General features: G+C 38.1%; 1 protein-coding gene across 2 annotated transcripts in view; it reads left to right on the top strand.

Annotated features, from left to right (window-relative positions):
• The window catches only part of plpp3 (phospholipid phosphatase 3), a 147,982-nt gene extending 130,487 nt beyond the window's left edge, over positions 1–17,495 (top strand). For both annotated transcript variants that reach the window (XM_043699110.1, XM_043699109.1), the window contains exon 6: positions 16,528–17,495. In XM_043699110.1, coding sequence (XP_043555045.1) covers positions 16,528–16,647 — 120 coding nt within the window. In that variant the 3' untranslated portion in view covers positions 16,648–17,495. The remainder of the gene's footprint in view (positions 1–16,527) is intronic.
• Positions 17,496–19,086: the final 1,591 nt, after the last annotated feature.

The following is a 19,086-nucleotide window of genomic DNA, read 5'->3' as shown; positions in this document are numbered from 1 at the left end:
CTCGACTAGCACTCCCAGATCCCTTTGTACTTTGGCTTTACGAATTTTCTCACCGTTTAGAAAGTGGTCCATGCTTGTATTCTTTTTTCCAAAGTGCAAGACCTCGCATTCGCTCACATTGAATTCCATCAGCCATTTCCTGGACCACTCTTCCAAACTGTCTAGGTCCTTCTGCAGCCTCCCCACTTCCTCAGTACTACCTGCCTGTCCACCTAACTTTGTATCATCGGCAAACTTCGCTAGAATGCCCCCAGTCCCTTCATCCCGATCGTTAATATATAATGTGAACAGCTGCGGCCCCAACACTGAACCCTGCGGGACACCGCTTGTCTCTGTCAGACAGCCAATCCTCAATCCATACCAGTAGCTCACCTCAAACACCATGGGCCCTCACCTCAGCAGCCTCCCATGTGGCACCTTATCAAAGGCCTTTTGGAAGTCTAGGTAGATAACATCCACTGTGTTTCCCTGGTCTAACCTACTTGTCACCTCTTCAAAGAACTCCAACAGGTTTGTCAGACACGACCTCCCCTTACTAAATCCATGTTGACTTGTTCTAATCCGACCCTGCTCTTCCAAGAATTTAGAAACCTCGTCCCTAATGATTCTTAATACTTACCAGAGGCACTGCATGAGCCATATTTATACTGAAATGAGAGTTTTTGTCTTGTTACAAGAGGTCATTTTATCCCTTTAACCCCCAAGGACAATTGGAAATATGGAACAATGTTGCTTTGATTATTTTCATGCAATTAAGTTTTATTTTCTTCATTCATGCAAAATGAGCATCATCAACATTTTTGCCCCACCCATATGCCCCTGAAGAATGGGTTGGCAGCCTCATTCTTAAAATCTCAATACTCCCTGTGCTATTTGGGCACAGCCACAGTGCTGCAAGGAGGGAGTTCCAGATTTTGGAAGTGACAGCAAAGGAATGATGATATAGTTCCAAGTCAGGATACTGTGTGGCTTGGAGGGGAATGTATATACAGTGGCATTCCTTTGTGTATGCTGTCCTTGCTCTTCTAGGAGGCTGAAACTGCAGATTGGGAAGGTGTTGTTGAATAAGACTTGGCAACTAGTTGCAGAAATAAAGATCTGACTGTTGTGCCATAAATAGCTCCTGATTTTATATTCATATTCTTTTCAGACCTTTATAAAAGGAATAGCTGCAATTCAAGATGATGGGGCAACCTGAGTACAGTTATCAAATCACAGAGTCATAGAGATGTACAGTATGGAAACAAACCCTTTGGTTCAACTCGCCTGTGCCAGCCAGATATCCCAACCCAATCTAGTCCCACCTGGCCCATATCCCTCCAAACCCTTCCTATTCATATATCCATCCAGACACCTTTTAAATGTTGCAATTTTACGAGCCTCTACCACTTCCTCTGGCAGCTCATTCCATACATGTACCATCCTCTGCGTGAAAAGGTTGCCCCTTAGGTCTCTTTTATATCTTTCCCCTCTCACCCTAAACCTATGCCTTCTAATTCTGGACTCACCCACACCAGTGAAAAGACTTTGTCTATTTATTCTATCCATGCCCCTCATGATTTGGTAAACCTCTGTAAGGTCACCCCTCAGCCTCCAACACTCCAGGGAAAACAACCCCAGTGTATTCAACCTGTCCCTATAGCTCAAATCCTCCAACCCTGGCAACATCCTTGTGAACCTTTTCTGAACCCTTTCAAGTTTCACAACATCCTTCTGACAGGAAGGAGACCAGAATTGCATGCAATATTCCAAAAGTGGCCTAACCAAGGTCCTGTATAGCCGCAACATGAGGTCGCAACTCCTATACTCGATACTCTGACCAATAAAGGAAAACATACCAAACACCTTCTTCACTATCCTATCTACCTGCGACACTACTTTCAAGGAGCTATGAACCTGCACTCCAAGGTCTCTTTGTTCAGCAACACTCTTCACCATTAAGTGTATAAGTCCTGCTAAGAGTTGCTTTCCCAAAATGCAGCACCTTGCATTTATTTAAATTAAATTCCATCTGCCCTTCCTCAGCCCATTGGCCCATCCGATCAAGATTCCATTGTCATCTGAGGTAGCCTTCTTTGCTGTCCACTACACCTCCAATTTTGGAGTCATCAGCAAACTTACTAACTATACCTCTTATGCTCGCATCCAAATCATTTATATAAATGACAAAACGTAGTGGACCCAGTGCTGATCCTTGTGACACTCCAGTCGGAAAAACAACCCTCCACCACCACCCTCTGTCTTCTACCTTTGAGCCAGTTCTGTATCCAAATGGCAAGTTCTGCCTGTATTCCATGAGATTTAACCTTGTTAACCCATCTCCCATGGGAAAACCTTGTCGAACGCCGTACTGAGGTCCATATAGATCACATCTACTGCTCTGCCCTCATCAATTCTCTTTGTTACTTCTTCAGAAAACTCAATCAAGTTTGTGAGACATGATTTCCCTTGCACAAAGCCATGTTAACTTTCCCTAATCATGTCCTTGCCTTTCCAAATACATGTACATCCTATCCCTCAGGATTCCCTCTAACAACTTGCCCACCATTGACGTCAAGTTCACCGATCTATAGTTCCCTGGTTTGTTCTTACCACCTTTCTTAAATAGTGGCACCATGGTAGCCAACCTCTAGTTTTGCTGCACCTCACCTGTGACTATTGATGATACAAATATCTCAGCAAGAGGCCCAACCATCATTTTTCTAGCTTCCCACAGAGCTCTAGGCCACATCTGATCAGGTCCTGGGGATTTATCCACTTTTATGCATTTCAAGACGTCCAGCACTTCCTCCTCTGTAATACGGACATTTTTCATGATGTCACCATCTATTTCCCTACATTCTATATCTTCCATGTCCTTCTCCACAGTAAACACTGATGCAAAATACTAGTTTAGTGTCTTCCCCATCTCCTGCGGCTCCACACAAAGGCTGCCTTGCTGATCTTTGAGGGGCCCTATTCTCTCCCTAGTTGCCCTTTTGTACTTAATGTAGTTGTAAAAACCCTTTGGATTTTCCTTAACTCTATTTGCCAAAGTATCTCATGTCCCCTTTTTGCCCTCCTGATTTCCCTCTTAAGTATACTCCTATTGCCTTTATATGTTCTAAGGATTCACATGATCTATCCTGTCTATACCTTACATATGCTTCCTTCTTTTTCTTAACCAAACCCTCTTACCAATAATATTATCTAGAAAATACACTGTATCTTAAAGGAAACTAAAATATGTCAAATCAAAATCTACTTCCCCTTCTAAGTAACATTTTCCTTTGCACTTAGGTGTGTTCTTCACCTGGAGTACTTCTGAAAATGATTAATGCTGGCTCTGTTCACAAACCTTCTGTAAAAATATCTTAGAAAATGCTTTACTAGAAACAGATGAATGCAGTCACAATGTTGATAATGCAAAGAGATCTTTGTCATTTTGTTTTAGAATTTCCTAGAAAGTCTGCGCAAAATTGCAAAATGTTGGTGCAGCAGTACAAATACTCACAGTATGGTCACTTGAATTAAATTCAAAGCTTTCAAATTGCAATCTAATAATGTCCCAGTGAGAAATACCAGTTTAAATTAGCAATATAATAAAACAAAGAACTGTGGATGCTTGAGATCTGAAATAAAAACAGAAATTGCTGGAGAAACTCAGCAAGCCTGGCAGCATCTAATGCTAAATTGCCCATAGTGTTAGATGTAGGGGTAAATGTAGGGGAATGGGTATGGGTGGGTGCGCTTCGGCGGGTCGGTGTGGACTTGTTGGGCCAAAGGGCCTGTTTCCACACTGTAGGTAATCTAATCTAAGTAATCTAATCTAATCTAATCTGTGGGGAGAAAGCAGAGTTAATATTTTATATCCGGTGACTCTTCATCCAAAAAGTAGTACATGGAAATGAAGGTATTGTTCATACTGGTCCTGAATTTTGAAGTATACACAATGTATTGGACCAGGATTTTACTAATTTAAATCCACTAATTTTACTGGGGTTTTCCTTCTTAGGTAGTTCTTCACTCAGGGTCTGACGAAGTGTCCTGACATTAGGTCAATTATTACTGCTATGTTAGAGGACCTATAGACTACTCCTACCAGTGCCATACTGGAAGTTAATATTGACCAGAAACAGAACTGGCCAGCTAGATACATACTGTGTCTTATTGATCAGGTCAGAGACTTGGAAATCTGCAAGATTTAAGAAAACCACAATGTGAATGAGTTTCATTCCATTGAAAATAAGGGCAAACACCATTGTGGTGGTCTGTTACACTTTATTGAAGAAGTATGTATATGTTATATCTTGAATCATACCCAGCAAAACTTAACACTTTTGCAGAAAGCCATGTAGTATTAGGGACCTGTTATTCACAGTAAACATCATTGGAAAAAAGGACTGCTATTGCTGTTAATTTGGTCTCTTGGGATTATGTGTTTTGTGAGTGTGTGTTCAACTCAGATCTGGTATAAAGATAATGTCTACCAGCAATCGTCATTAATCAATCAGTGTGGATCACTTGGGACTCTGAGTGCTTGGTTTGATCATATTGTGATGTTGTAGTAAAAGAGAAATAATTTTTTCAATGACCTCCTCAAAGGATTTACATGATAAGATATCACACTTTAAGGTTTTATTGTAACAAACAAAATAAAATCAACATTGACTAATATGACTTATTAAGCAAAAAAAACATTAAAATTGTATTCCCCAGTAAATTCCTAAGAGTTGAAAATCTCACACTCCATGTATAAGCTATGGGAAATTCGTAGCAGATACATAGAAATGCCTTTAAATTCCTAAATTTCTCACAATGATTAGGCATGTCTGTCCCACCTGGGTAAATCATTGAGTCACTGTCATCAACTCCCTACAGTGTGGAAATAGGCCATTGGGCACAACAAGTCCACACCGACCCTCCAAAGAGTATCCCACCCAGACCCACACCCCTACCCTATTATTCTACATTTCCCCTGATAATGCCTCTAACCTACAAATCCCTGAACACTATGGGCAATGTAGCATGGCCAATTCACTCAAACCATGGTGACGCCCAATCTTCCACTGTCCTTTTAATCAAATTATTTTTCATTCAGTATTTGAATGGACTTCCAGCAGGAAGGTATTCACTCGTGATTCTTTGCTTTTCAATTTTCCACCACAAGATAAGTTCCTTCAAAAAGCAGTTCCATCCTCACCAGCATGCCATTTGGTGATTAATCCAAAATCTGTCCTTTTCTTCGAGCTTTCATAGCACTGTTTTCGGTCTGACTGCCTCTGAAAGTTGGAGTCTACAAGCAGCAAGAACAGCTGCCTTCTCCTTTGTATTCAGATATTAAAGCCTGCATCTGGTTTTCAATAGGTCTTCTCCTGATTCCCCCTGTTCCCATGGCAACCTAGTTATAATGGCTATTGCCTGGTAGACTTCAGCACAACACTACATTCTCTCCCATTTCAAGGCATTCTATTTTACCTTAAGGCAAAAGAGACAATTTAAGACAAATCTTTAAAGCCTAGTCATAACAATCATTTTGTACAATTCTTGATCATTATGGTCAAAATGTTGCTGTGGATGGACTTGCGTTAATTCTTCTACAGTACACTGTTGGTTATAGGATCTGTTTAGATGTTTTGAGTCTCCAATTAAGTAGTTAGACAATATTTACATTAGAAACGAGAAGAAAAGTTAAAAGAAACTGCACTTACATTGCATCTTTTATAACCTTAGAATGTCTCAGTTAAACATTTTTATTTTAGCATTTCCAAAAATGCAGCCAATATTTTAAGGTAGGTAAAACAACAGCCAATTTGCATATATTGTGATAATGATTAGATAATCTGTTTACAGTCACTATTACAAAATCAATTTACTTAATTGTTAAGGTTTTTGTGGGACCTTACTGTAAGTATTGGCTACATTACAACTGTGACTACATTTTACAGCACGTTGTTGGCTGTAAAGTACCTTGGGATGTATGAGATTGTGGAAAGTGAGATATAAATACAAAGTATTTCTTCCCTCATTCTTTTCTAATCTGATAGATAAGGGATATGAAACATAGTAGTCTGTTTTAATAAGTAATTTTAGGCAATTACATTTAAATTAGGAATCCCAGAGTGGCTTCTTATCCAAGTTAGGAAGTGCTATGTTGCTGCATCATCTGACATATGAAGTAAGCTGCAAGATCTATTAAACTTCTTTACTTGAAATTGGTAAATGTCTTAGGTAACATGTAGAGAACTTAAATAGTACCACCCTTGGATGATAGAATCTTTAGAAAATATTAAGTTAATATTAAAATATTAAGTTAAAATGTTAAGTGTGATCTGAAGGCCAACAGTTAATTTTAAAAAGATAATTTTAATGGAATGCGAAAATAGGTCCATATAATTAATTGGGAAAGGGAATGAACAATACCCCAGTTGAGTCTAAATAGAATACTTTTAAAGCATACTACATGGAAATGAATGCAAATAGAAGGTTAGCAAATAGAATCTAAACAAGCATAAGCAGACATGGATGAATAAATAATCCAATATGAAATAACTGAAAAGAAATAAATCTTAAATTACATTGGGAGAAAAAAGGGAAATCAACCTGAATTAATATTAACATTTTCAATTAACTACTAAATACTGAATAGAAAAGCAAACATGATCTGTTTGTTGGTTTATTTGTGAATACTAAAGAAAATACAATAAACGTTTTAACATTTAGTAACAAGTCAAAAATTAGTTAGGACCCTAAAGAATGCTTATTTCATCTGAAAAATAGGTGAACATAAAATAGTTTTTTAATAGCAATAATCACTCTTTTGACATACTTACTATGGAATGCGCCAGTACAAAAGGTGATAATTGAACTCCAACTCCAAAAGCTACAAAGATGGCGATATGCTAAAAGGACCCTGAACAATCAAATGCTCAGGGTCTAGGGAGCTTATTGTATTATTATAAGATACAATAAAAGATAATAAGGGGCTGATGGTGAAGCTATTTAAGTGATTGAATGCTGGAGAAAAACAAGGTGTTGATTCACATGAAGATGTTGAAGTACATCTCCAAGGGCTGTGATCCACAATGCCTCTGGCCTGGGAATATAGTAATTTTTCCCTCTTGAAAGTTGGTTGAAAGAATGTGATGAATGTAGACTTAATGACTGTCTTAAAAAAATTTAGAATTAAGGGCTTACAAGTTTAAGATTTGAATTCAGTGGAAAATATACATTCATAAACCTGGGTTAGGATAGCAATTCCTTGAAAAACAAGAATTTTTAAGAATCCCAGAAATAACCTATTTAAGATAAGATAATATCTGTCACCAATGAATGATTCATATGTGAATAATTTGCCAGCACATGTTTTAAGTGTTCAAACTGATTTATTCTATATAAATGACTGAACCAGTTTACTTGTCTCTACTCATTTTTAAAGACCTGAGTTTCTGGCTTAAAAATCTTCCTTGATTATCAAAAATATATTTACATTTCCTTTAAATAAAGAATTTCTGTGACATATGAATTATAAATAGAAGGAGACATTTCTTTTGAGGAAATAACAGCAGTGATTGCTTTAAAGACCTAAATAATCAGTTTTGAATATATTACTCTTAATTGCAGTGGAATCAACCTTTCTAATTTGTATCAGTACTGTGTTGCTTTGAATATATTGTTTCCTTTCTTGTCCCTGGAAATTGAAGCTGAGACAGAGTCAGGGATTGGCATCAGTGTAAATATATGTTATTAATATACATTCCGGCAATTAGGATAATTGGGATGGTGGGAGATGTGTGGGAGTGGTGTTGGTGGGGAATAATCTTTAAATTGATAGTGCCATGAACCAAGTGTTGCATGGATAGGATTTTCTAGTTCGTTGGCATTCTTCAAATTCAGGACTTGTCTGCTTCACTTCATTATTGGAGGATTCAGTGTCATTTAAAGAATCACAAAGTGGCCAAGCCAGGTTATGAAGCAGCTAGTTTCTAAAATGCAAGGGAGCTTGTTCATATTTATTCTAATTCATTCTTCGGGCAAATGGGATTAGTTTAGAATGGCATCACGGTTGACACTGACATAGTGGTTCAAAGCCCTGTTCCTGTGCTGAAGTGTTCTATGTTCTTAACTCGCATGCTATTATTTGAACTAGAGTTGTGGGATCTTTATGTCCACCTGAGAGGACAGGTGGGGCTTTGGTTTAATGTTTCATTCAGTAAGTGGCAACTCTCCCTCAGCACTGTAGTATCAGCCAAGCTTCATGTGCTGAAATCCCTAGAGGGACCTGAACCCATAAGTTTCTAACTCCAAAGTGAGAATGCTACTCACTGAGCCATAGTTGGCATTTTAAATATTATAGAACTTGGATTTTTGTTGTCTGTTATTCCTTGATATTGATCCTTTTGTTGCAGTTTTTGTAAATGAGAGTGCATGACTTATAAATCATTTACTTTTCCCAGTATAAAGGATACACCTCTCCTGTTGTCCATGATTTTTGGTTTTTAGAGTGAGTGGACAACAATAATTGCATGCTCTAGGTCATATAATTAGAAGACTATGAAAAAACTCTGAAGTAGGCAACAAAATATTCATTGTGTTTAGATCTCAGCTTTTCAGTAGCAGCTTGTACATTAGACTGAAATAAGACTGCTCAACCTATGTGAAGGTTGATTTGAGAAAGAGGGGAATCAGATCTAATTAAAACCCTCCAAAACAAAACATGCAAAACCAAATTACTTAAAACTGTTAAAGAACTACTTTTTTCAAATTATTAATTTTTTTAAAAAAACCTACAGATATATAGGTATTTCAATTCTTTCAGGCTGTTCGAAGTTTGGAAGTAATGCGATTATGATTTCTTTTCCCAACCTCTGACCTAGTTAAATACAAGGCATAAATGACTCAAAATTTCTCAAAATGACTCTGCAAATGAGAAGTCCAAAATTTCAACACATAACCAAATTGTCACTTCTTGACATACATGCCATGTGTAGGAAAGTCAGACCCTCTTCATTTTAATAAATATCTGATTATTGGCTGGGTTCATTTGACAGAATCTGAATATTTTTTATCTGTAGATCATCATATCCTGAGTAAAAGGCACATTCTTCCTGAGCACTTTGCGACTGCTTAATAATGCTGGAGTAAGCTGTGACCTTTACCCTCTCGTCTTTCTCTGTTACATGACACTGTATTGTTCTGCCAGAGCTCAAATTGTAAAGGCTGACTCATGCATTTTTACCACCCAGATGTTGGAAGGGAGCCCCATTACTCTTAGCTGTTTGGAATGATCACTTGACATTCATTTTAAAGACTGTTTGATGGTTATCACTGGTACTTTACAGCAGAAAACAACTGATTACACTCCATACAGAAAAGTTCCTAAATACACCTTTTGTCTGTATGAAAATTGATCTTCAGAAGCAGCTTCATTCATATGAGAAAGTTTGGCATTAAACGGAATGCAGTAATTAGTTTGAATGCTCAGTAGTCCAGTCCATCTGATCTGCTCCACTGTTCAGAACCAGAAATGTATAAATTGGTAAATACAAGAATGATACTGAAAGTATTAAGTATTAGTGCAATAGTGTAAGTATTTGTGAATGTGTTTTAGCCAGTGCACAAAACAGTGAGGTGTTTGGGTGGTGCAAAAGGGCACTGATGTTATTGGGAAGAATTAAAACTGAACTGGCCAGCTGTTTAGCAGGTTTTCCATAAGCCTTTCCTGTACATGGCAAAGTATCTGGGCCAGCGCTAGTGAGAACTAAAAAACTGGGGGCTATTTTCTTTCCAAAAAAATACTTTATTCATAAAATTCAGAACAGTTAATTATAAAATATTTTGACATGAAAATTAGAGTTCAATAAAATTCTACTCATCTCATGCAGCATGATCTACTCTTGGGTGCTCCAATGCAATTTCATATTCTTAATATTTATAATATGCATTCCATGGCAGGCATATAACTCAAAGTGAAAATGTGTTGCTGGAACAGCGCAGCAGGTCAGGCAGCATCCAGGGAACAGGAGAATCGATGTTTCGGGCATAAGCCCTTCCTGAAGAAGGGCTTATGCCCGAAACGTCGATTCTCCTGTTCCCTGGATGCTGCCTGACCTGCTGCGCTGTTCCAGCAACACATTTTCAGCTCTGATCTCCAGCATCTGCAGACCTCACTTTCTCCGCAAAGATATAACTCAAAGGCCACAACTTTCAAGTTGAAAATTCCAGGAAGTGCAATAGAAATGAACTTCTCTTCATACACTGTGTTCTCCTCTAAGATGCCTTATTATAATTTTGATAGTACAGTTTGGAACCTCTTGATCTGTGGCCTAAAGGCCTCAGTGACGTACTGCTAATTGCACCTCTGCAGTGCCCGTTTCAAGCTTTAATGCCTCTCTCAGGCATGTAGTTGCAGATTTGGAACGTGCAAGTCTGCAGCTCTTGGCCAAGGTCAACTCTTTGCACCAAAAGACCAGAATACTTGTGGCAAACCAAAGAGAATATTTTGCCAAGATGATTTGTAAAGGGCAACATGCAAAGGATTTGAGTCTCAGGAGTGTAGGAAGAGATTTGATGGTCCAGGCCTTTTTCTTCGTCAGCCTTGATGCTTGCTTGAAAGTTCCGGCAATGAGGTAGTCTGCCCAATGACTTTGAAAGCCTTCTTAGAAAATTGCATTATAGGGTCTACCATCTCCTGTACCTGCAGGGTCTCTTAAGATTTAAGTGTAGACCACTGGCTGATGGACCTGTAGTCAATGATCTTTCTCTCCATGAACCTTTCCATAAGAATAGGTGGTCTGGCACAGACCATCTGCATGATGTTCTTTGGTGATGTGAATATCTCTATCGTTCACACTACCATGAACACGATGTCAGCATGTACTGTCACTTGATATTTATGCCCTAAGTTCTGCATACTGGCGGCTCTCAGGTTGAGGCTGATATTGGGAATTTTTTTCATACTTATTCTCAAAGTTTGTACAAAATGTCCTAGTGAACACAGTCAAGTATCAATCTCCAGATAAAGCTGAAAAATACTTGGGTTATCAACGTGGTACTGAAATGAGGAATGGGCCAGACCTGCACTTTTGCAGCACCATTGAGACTGCCTAGCAGGTTACTACCCACAGTGGAGAAGGGGCATTGTCCCACATGCCAGTTCTTCTGGTACAATAGCTCTATCAAGTTTTCTAGCACATGCTTTTACATGTCCCAGCAACTTCGGGTAATCGGATCTAACAGTAAAGGGGACAAATAATTTCCCAAACCTTTCAACTTTGTTCCTGATAATAGTTCAAACTGGAGTCCGAACATCAACAGTGGATCCAAACCGAACAAGGCAAGGACAAGGAAATTGGGAGCAGCCCATCTACTCTATTTCTATGTTCATGAATTACTTTGAGGCAGAACTTAGGTACAGTAATAATTTTCCAATTATTGAATTATATATTCATATAAAAGTGACCATTGATTCCATACCAGTTTTGTAGACACAGTGCATCATTTCTGTGCCTCTTGTACATAATGGACATAGGATAAAAGCTAGCAATATACAGTACACAAAAGATACAAGCTGACCATTGACTCCTGTTTAATCCTTTCACATTCACTGTAGCCAACGAGCTGATGCTTCTGAATAGAAACAGCTGTTTCCCAGATGGTGAGTTGACGCTTGTTAGTCCAGCATTACAAATAAAGGAAAGGAATTGCAGCAATTGTGGTTATTGACAGTATAAACTGTTTATGTCTCCTGGAAAAAATGATCAGCTTAGTATGGTGGATGGCCCATTATGACCTTACATATGCTCTTAGAATTAAGTCCTGTCACTTTGTGACTCAGTTTGTCAGTGCATTGCTTCAAAGTATTCATTGGTTCCAGTAGTTACTTGAATTTATTTAATTGTCTTCCAGTAAAAAAGGCTATATTCTGCAAACAACAGTTCTCCTATACCACTAAGATTTAAAATATGAGCTCCACCTGCCAAAAGAGAAATGAGCAGTTCCTCTGTTATGGCTGTCCTCATGTGCAATGTACAGTTGATAGTCTATGACCCAGAGTTTCCACAGAGTGGAAGACAGGGAGGAATGGGTTTACCAGGATATGAATATCTAGCTTTTGTTCCATGGGGACTACTTTTTGAATGATTTTCTTAAATATTGCTACAAAACCAGCCTTCTCTTTAATCTGCCACCTCAAATTATGAAGAGAAAAGCAATATCTTCTTGCCTATGATATCATCAGAAATATTTTAAAAATGTATCACAAATGTAGTTGAGCGGCAATATGCTAATGGTTATAAAATATATTAATGGTCATCTGCACTTAGCCTGAATTTCACTTTACAATGGTTTACAAAGAAATGTGAATGTGTTTTAAAATAGAAGACCGTGATCACATTTGTGTCTGCTAAAACGGGGAAGAATGATGGTTCTGCATATTTTATTGTAAATGGATTATGGAATATGGGAACAATTATATTTTCCGCCCTATCCCCTTGAGTTTATTTTATGGGGCAGGAAATGTAGTATAGGAAGCCGAATTTGCCTGAAATAGAGCAAGGCCATTTCAAGAATCCTCATTGTACTTAATAGAGAGAGTTAGACAGGTTATTGTGTGAATGTACATTACACAATGGCATCTACAAACAGTGTATTTGTCAAATACTTGCAGGCTGGAAACTTCTGTTTCTGTTTAGGCTCAAAAGAATATTGATTTTTATGAAGGTTGTGCTGTTTTTGTAAGTATGAGAATGGATTTGAGGAAAGAAATTTAAAAAATTGCATTAGTATCCTAAAATGTGTTCAAAATCAATAGGCAGCCAACTAATGTTTTTGCAGTATACTTACATTTGTTATAAGGCAAATACTGCAGCCAATCTGTACACAGCAAGGCTTCTGAACAGCAATGAGATAAAGTTAATCTATTATGATGAAAACCGAAAGAACTGCGGATGCTGTAAATCAGAAACAAAAATAAAAGTGGCTGGTAAAGCTCAGCAGGTCTGACAGTATCTGTGCGGAGAAATCAGAGTTAACGTTTTGGGTCTGGTGACCCATGCTTAGAACTGATGATAGCTAGCAAAATATTGGTTTATCTGCAGAAAATAGGGTGGGGATGGGGGAGTAAAGAGTAAACGATAGGTGGGAATAGAGCCCAAACAGAGAGAAGAACAGTTGGACAGACAAAGGAGTGGATAACAATCTGGCTAGGAGAGTGAATAGCTGTTAATGGAGATTGTTAGTTACTACCAATAGGTAGTGTGTAATGACAGACTATGTGATAATAAGGCCTGGTGAGTGTGGTAGGGGACTAGGACATGGGGGAGTTCAGGCCCTAAAATTATTTAACTTGTTATTGAGTCCGGAGGGCTGCGGGATCCCCAAGTGGAAAATGAGGTTTTGATCTTCCTGTTTGCACTGAGCTTTGCTGGAGCACTTCAGCAAGTCCGAGACAGAGATGTTGGCCAGGGAACAAGGTGGTGTGTTAAAGAGGCAGGCAACTGGAAGCTCAGGGTCTTATTTTGCAGGCAGAAAATAGATGTTCTGTGAAGCAGTCATCCAGTCTATGCTTCTTTTCCCCAATGTAGAGTAGACCACATTGTGAGCAGTGAATGCGCTAGGCCAGATTGTGAAAAGCGTAGGTAAAGTGCTGCATCAAATTGAAGGTATGTTTGGGCCCTGGGATACGGAGGAAGTAAATGGGCAGGGGCTACACCTTTGGTGGTTGCAGGGGAAGGTGGAGTGGGGTGGTGGCGGGATTGTGAGAGTGAAGGAACTGTGAACCAGGGTGACCCAGAGGGCACAGTCACTGTAGAAGGTGGACAAGGGAAGGGAGGGGGCGATGTGCCTTTTGGTGGCATCTCATTGGACATTGTTCGAGTAACCAATCGCACGCGGAAGACCAGGAATACTTGTGAATATCGCACGTAGGTCTGACTTTTCTTTTTTGCATCAAAATAGGCCTTCAGTATGACAAAAACTGAAATTACTGGAAAACAAGTTCTGAGGAAGGGCCCATGGACTTGAAACGTTAACTCTGATTTCTCTCCATGGGTGCTGCCAGACCTGCTGAGGCAATTTCTGTTTTTATTTCTGATTTACAGCATCCTTAGTTCTTCCGGTTTTTACTGAATAACTCAATAGGTCTGGCATCATCTATGGAGAGAAAGCAGAGTTAATGTTTTGGATCCAGTGACCCTTCTTCAGAACAGGGCCTAAACAGATTCACTAGACCAGAAATGTTAATCTTGCTTACCCATCACAGATGTTGCCAGATCTGCTGAGTTTTTGCAGCAGTTTCGATTTTTGGTTCTGACTTCCAGTACCCGCAGTTTTCAGTTTTTCTCTCCCATATGACACTGTTTGTGTCCAAGTTTTAATAGGTTTTTCCTGCTTTTTCCCTCTGGGATCATGAGCAATTTTCTGGCTTTCTGCTGTTTGAAAAATGCCACAGACTTTTTAAAAAAATCCCTACCTGTCAGATTAGTGAAGATGTAATATAGTGTCACTTCTGAAACAAAGAACTTCTTAGAGTAGAACAGCATTTCCTCAGTATAAAGCTTGAACTTGCAACATTCTCAATCAGACAGAAGAGTGCTGGGCTATATTAATGTCTTTGTAATGAAGAGGATATGAGGTCAGAGTTTCAGCTTCAGGTCACGTTGTGAACAATCTGGTGCAGCTTGAAATGAAGATTGGAGGAGAATAGAATGAGTTGCAAATATATGGATTTTTTTTGATGGGGTCATAGGACATGGCTTTAGTTTTCCAAAAACTTAGCCAGAAAGAAAAGTATTTTGTTTTAAAACACAGGTGCTCTCTAGTACTTTAGAGTGCATTTATACAATCATTGTGATGTCCTTGATAAATGATTTTGCTTTGCAACTTTAAGTAAGTGTTACGTATATATTGTTTTTAATATTTACCTTTGGTCCAGAAATAGAACAAATTAGTGGATCATCCCATATTCTTTCCAAGTGTTATACATGAGAAGCTTGAATATTGAATATGGAAAAATATTTTATTAAAATGGGATTGTTTTAATAAAATAATTAAATGACCGGGAAATGGAGAGTGCACAATTGCGGGTTTGAAAAGCTTGATGGTCTGTTGGGAACTGTAAAAAACTTCCTGTCAGGCCTTGTACCCTTCTACAATGTTGTGTTCTTTCACTGCCTCCTGGGGTTGTCAGGTGTTATCCTTTTCACATCACTGTGTCTGCTGATGTAACCATGCAGTCAGGATGTTAGCTTATTATTGCATCCGTTCATTGACTATCTTTGGCAGTTTGCCTCTAGGCCATAACCTGCTAACTGTATGGTGAGAACTGAAAAAATGGATTCAATCTATATCTCAAGCTAGTGAACTCCAGGGGATGTTTCCTTTGCTTGGGTCTATTTACACGCAACTCGAAGAAAATTTAGAAACATGACCATATGCCAATCTTGATTAAATTAATTGAAATAAAATCACAATGGTTGGTCATGTAAAAAGGTAAAGTCACTACAGTCCCAGGGAACCATAGAGTTCAAATAGTAATATTGTAATGTCCAAGCAGTTACAGTAAATTAAAATTAAGCAATATTATCTGAAATATGTAATGCTGTATTGTTATCTCTTACCCAAATAATATGTATTTCAGCTGACTTTCCATTTAAAGTGGATCTTTTTCCTTTATACTGGAGTGAAATTTGATGCCTTTCTCTGCATGGGGAACATTGTCTCCCAATCTCAGTGTACATGGGAAAGTTCTGCTTATATGGCACTATATATTGACAATGATGGGTTATGACAATGTGCAGATCCTTTAATGTATTAAACACAGAGCCTGCACTAACAATTAATGAGATGTGTGCAACAATGGGAAAGGAGCTGTGGATAGTCGGGGATAATTGGAGATGGTAAGGTTCTGTATGGGACCACTTCATGCTCTCATGCTAAAACATACAGTCAATAGAAAATTAGCCTTACAGGTTGTAGTTTCTTAGGAATTCAAAGAAAGGAAATAGTAATTTATATGGATGAGCCAGCATACAATATTGCTATATTCTTTTAGAAATTACAGAATTATTGTCAATTTTCACATTTATGTCCAAGTAACAACAGAAATTGGATTTTAGAGAAATTATATTGTGTGAAGTGTCTGGAATATTTCTGAGTAGTTTGTGAATACAACTCTTCTTTCTTTAAGTTAATTGGGGAATTGACAGGGAGGAGCCTGAGTCTGCTAAATTAATACAGAACACAGTAGGAATGACACATTCACTAAACCAACAAATCCGATCGTGCATTTTTGTATATCCCTGTCATGTTAACTAGACCACAACAGATTTCTTCCCGCCATGTAATTAGTGTTCACAGTTTTCAAGAAAATTCAAAGAAAAATCAATCGGAAAAAAAAGAAACACCAAGACTGGTTAAAGTTTACAAATGTTTAATTGGGATATTGCTCGTTAAACCCCATTTTTAAGTGTAATAAACTGCATGTTAAACTTGTGTGTTTTCACTGGTACAGCTTCAACCTACTAATCTAGAATGTTCTTAACCCAACAGGCCTTCTATGTGTCCAATCTCTTCAAACCCAAGATGAAAATCCCCCCTCCACCAGTGAGAAGAGAGATAATTACACCCGTGGACATCATTGACAGGAACAACCATCATGGAATGTGTTAATCAACTTAATGTAATAAGTAAATCACCATCAACAACAAAAAAATCAAAATGGATGGAGGCTGGTGCAAAAATCAAAAGTGAAATAGTGACTGCTGAACAGCAAGATTGCTGCTCTCTAATCTCATCAGACAGTAGAATGTAGGGAGAAAGACATTTTACCCGCAGTCCTGTGGGTGTGTACCATAGCAGCATTTCTAATCAAACCACAAAAACCGCACAGATGACAGGAAAACTCGAAGCTTGTGAATTGTTTTGAACTGGTCAAGGCTGACCACCAATGACTGGCTGCATTTGTTCGACAAAAGAAAAACTAAACTTCATAAAAAGATACCATGCACCAAAACATAATGGTGGCTGTCTCATTATAAATGAGGAGGACCATGACAGTAAACCTTCATATTTTATATATAAATATATAAAAAACTAAAACAAGATAACTATGTAAAATATTATTTCTGAAGCAACGTTTTTTTAGATATTTTATCCTTTGCAATTAAAACTGTTTATATGTGTTTCGACCTGTGTTATTTACAAATTGCTGCTTAAAAATAGCATTGATTTAAAAAAAAACATATTTTGTATGTAGTCAACTAAAATATTGTAAGCTTCTGGGGGGAGTTGGGGAAATTGTTTTGATAAAACTACAGCTAGAACCACTTGCATCAATAATAAACATCACAGTTAGTCAATTGTCAGTCCTTTATATTTTTATGTATTTTTGTAAAAAAAAATTTAGCTTCAACTCATTTGTTCATGTAGAATTGGAGCCTTAACATTTGACTGTTTCTGATGTAATTAGCTGTATGTTTTGTCTGTGCTTTTAAAATAAAAACTCCTAATGGACAGTATATTATTGCATAGAATTTCTGATTACAAATTCTTTCCCCAACTTAGCAGAGACATATTCAGTATAATACAGATATATTTATCTAAATTTTATTAAGGGTAAAGGAAAAGGGGGAATTAATTTTACTAGCTTCATTTAAAGATAATTTTTCTTTGTTTGGATAATTGGATCATAGTCTTCATCTGGAATCTCATGTGTTGCTCTGTGTGATATTTCCACTCAATGAACAAATCGAACATTACATAAAGAGCAGGCAAGCATTCCTAATATTCTGGTCAACAATCCTTGCTTAACAGCACTGTCAATATAGATTATTGTTCAGCTCTCTCTCATTGCATTTCTGGATCTTGCTGTGTAAACATCAGTTATTGTGATGGTCTGTAAAACAACAGTGACTGCTCTTCCCTTTTAATTAAATGTTTCGCTGGACCGTGGCTTCATTAAGATAGGGTCATCTCAAGTTCTGAATGCTTCAAGGAAAGTGCTTAGTTTGTATCATTCAATCTCTTCTCATCTTGTAGACATAAACTAGGAGCTCCCACAGTTAATCTAGCTCTCCTTGTGTTACTTAAAGAATGTTTGTTTGATAGTGCGAATAGATTATTGGTGTACAAACTAATTAATTTATGGAATTCCTCCCCTAATTTCGTAGCCTGAACAGGTTTGGTAAGTTGAAGTTAGCACTGGAGTTTGGAAGAGTAAAAGGTAACTTGATTGTAAAATGCAGGATCCTGGAGGGTCTTGATGGATGTAGGAAAGATGATCCTCTTGTGGGAGAACCTAGAACTAGGACTCACTGCTTAAAAATCAAAGGTCACCCAGGGGAATCTTTTCCCAAAAGGTTCGAGAGTCATTGAAATTCTCTTCCTGAAAAGGCAATAGAAGCAGAGTCTTTGAATAGATTTTAAGGCAGTGGTGGATAGAGTTTTGATGATAAGGGGATAAAGGGATATCAATGATAAGTGAGAATGTGCAGAAATCAGATGAGCCATGATCTTACTTGAGTGGTGAAGCGGTTTCAAGGGGATGAGTTGCCTAATGTCTGCTCCTAGTTTGAGTATCCTCACGTATTTTTGTATGATTTCTGCCTCGGGATGGTCCTATCCTTTAAGAACTTTGCTGGAAACCACTTGTTCCACCAAATGTTTGGGTGAACTCTCTGATTTCTTTCTTTGTCACAGAGTCCATTTGTCGTCCAATTCTCCTCTGTGAAGTGTCTTGGGGCAGTTTGCAACACTAAGTGCGAGTTATTTTTTATGATGCATTCTCTGGGATTCAGACAGCAGGACAGGTTTATGCAAGCTGGAGGGAAATGGATGTGCATTGAGTGTCCTGTCTTGTTTAGTGCTGCTGGCAATGTTCATGGATAGTTCCTTCTGGTCAAAAATTACTGAAAAAGAGCAGGTGGCTCCAGAAATACCTTTACTGCTAATTGTGCTATTTGACAATTTAAGAAACAGAGCCAGACTTGAGGCTGATTGACATGAATTTTGGGAGACCTTGGTTGAATTCTTGTCCCTGAGTTGGGTGCATAGTCAGGAAAATCCTCTACTCCCTGAACTAGACTTCTGAGAAACTTCCCAAACCACCAG

The sequence above is a fragment of the Chiloscyllium plagiosum genome, chromosome 11 (genome assembly GCF_004010195.1).
Source record: "Chiloscyllium plagiosum isolate BGI_BamShark_2017 chromosome 11, ASM401019v2, whole genome shotgun sequence".
NCBI lineage: Eukaryota > Metazoa > Chordata > Chondrichthyes > Orectolobiformes > Hemiscylliidae > Chiloscyllium > Chiloscyllium plagiosum.
The sequence above is the reverse complement of the archived record's forward strand: the minus strand, read 5'-3'. Positions and strand labels throughout refer to the sequence as shown.